General features: G+C 39.7%; 1 protein-coding gene across 2 annotated transcripts in view; it reads left to right on the forward strand.

Moving 5' to 3' along the window:
* Positions 1-2,052, forward strand: part of UBE2E1 (ubiquitin-conjugating enzyme E2E 1) — an 80,258-nt gene that overhangs the window by 4,394 nt on the left and 73,812 nt on the right. Inside the window, exon 2 of one of the 2 annotated variants that reach the window (XM_006883343.1) lies at positions 238-288. The exons of the other annotated variant lie outside the window; for it this stretch is intronic. Within the exon in view, the coding sequence (XP_006883405.1) occupies positions 238-288 (51 nt within the window). The remainder of the gene's footprint in view (positions 1-237; positions 289-2,052) is intronic. 2 annotated transcript variants of the gene reach the window in all.

Here is a 2,052-nt window from a genome sequence, read left to right on the forward strand (position 1 = left end):
GATCTGACTGGTACAGGAGGAGATTGTCCCTCCTTCTCCAGCAGAGCATCTAGTGGATTTGAACCGTGGGTCTCTGGGATTGCAATGCAGCTTCTTGCCACTAGGCCACCAAATCTCCCTTGATCTGAGGCTTTTAACAACGCAGGTTGCCCACCTTGGCTGAGTGCGGGGTTAGGGGTGTCTTTCCAGACAGTGAACCCCAAGGTCCTCATGGTGCCACTTGTCTCTCACTTGCAGGATTCAGAAGGAACTGGCTGACATCACCTTAGACCCTCCGCCCAACTGCAGGTCAGTGCTTTTCTTTACCTTGTTTTTGCCTTGGTGATATGGGGTATCGCCCTCTTTCTCATTTATTGTTACAAACCCTTATTTTTGCCCTTGGCGTTGGTTCTTTCTGGTGAACATAAGTTACCATCGGCCTTAATACCTGATGCACTTGATGAACTTGAGAATCTCTGCAAGTGAAGAAATAATGCATTTGTTTGGACAGGACAGATGCAATACTTATTTACTTAATTTAACAAATATATAACTCCTCAGCAACACCTAAGTTAGAATTGTAAAGTTATATTCCTGGCCTGTTGTAGATCTTTGACCTCTCATCAAGGATGATACATATATAACCTTTTAAAAGCCTAGGCATATTTTGGATTTAGAAAATTGCTTTGCTATATATCAATCTCTTGATATCTAATGTTCACCTTGTAGAGCAAGTTGAATCAAATGTTGGATCTGTCCTTAAACTTACCTCAGTGTTTATAAATTTGTGTTGGATTCTTGGCAGGCTAATTCAGGGAATAATTTGTGGCTTTGATTAAAAAAGAAGTTGTGTTTTAAACTCTCCCATGCATGCCACGTGTTCTTCCTCCAAATTGCTTGACTCAGACTATGTATGTTTGTTTCCATATGAAAACAGATTTTGAAGGGTTCCTTCATCATCTAATTTTATTTAGAATTACTATTTTACTACTGATGAGCCAAGGTGGATGGCTTCATCTCACTTTAGAAAGTCAACAGTAAGTTGAGGTGGGAGCTGTCTGTTTAAGGGAGATTAATTGTTCAATTCTGTAATCTCCCTTCGTTTAACACTTAGAAATGAAACCTTAATTCTCTGTGAAGGATTGCTGTTGGAATGAGTTACGAAATTTCAGAAATGTTTTAAATGTATAGCTAGAGGTCAAAAGTTAACAAGAAAATATTTAATAGCCTAATTGAAAAAATATTTCGGTCGATGAATCTGTGGAAAGATTCAAGTTGAAAAGCTTACATGAACTGTTTTGCTGCCTATCAACACTGAACTTTGCAAACTATCATTAGTGGATAATATGCAAACTTTAAGATGGCCATTTGGGTTAATGTATGGGTTTTCTTAAAGTTGCTGATTGAGGGAAGATTCTTTCATGGTCAGATTTTGCCTTTTTTTAGGGAAAGTCATCTTGCATGAGGTTTATCTTTCATGGCTAATAAAGGTCCTTGCAGATTGGTGAGAAAGTGAGGAAGTGGACAAGGCTTGGGCCTCTGATAGGTCACCTTGATGGAACAGGTGTCCAGGTAGAAGCCTGGTGACCTGTGACTTCCCTTGGTGGTTTGTGTTTGTGTTGAATCCGTTCCCCTTGATAGAGACCCAGTTGCTGCTGCTTGGATTTTGTGTCTCTGGTGAATTCGGACAGATTTAGCTGATCAAGTATTCGACCTTTTAAAGCACATTTTGAGAACTAATGTTTATTTGAATGTATAATGGGTTTCTTGAGCGTGAGTACAATCAGATTTCAAATTGTAACCAGTTTTGGAAAATGTTCATGGAATGAATGACTATAAAAACCTCAGGATGAGTACCACTTGAGTGTCGTTTTCGTCTTTGTTCACGTGTTCGAGACTCATGATCCTGGGCCGCATGGAACTTTTGTCTTTAGAAAACCCTCCCTAGTTACCCTTTCAAGCTGAGGTCCTGAAACATTGCTCGTGGTCACAGGAAGCAGCTTGCGTGATGGCTCTTGGGAACTGGAGCAGAGTGAAATCTCGATACACAAACTTTTTTTAATTTTATTTTTT

The sequence above is a fragment of the Elephantulus edwardii genome, unplaced genomic scaffold (assembly GCF_000299155.1).
Source record: "Elephantulus edwardii isolate Elephantulus edwardi_28Jun2011 unplaced genomic scaffold, EleEdw1.0 scaffold00027, whole genome shotgun sequence".
Lineage (NCBI taxonomy): Eukaryota > Metazoa > Chordata > Mammalia > Macroscelidea > Macroscelididae > Elephantulus > Elephantulus edwardii.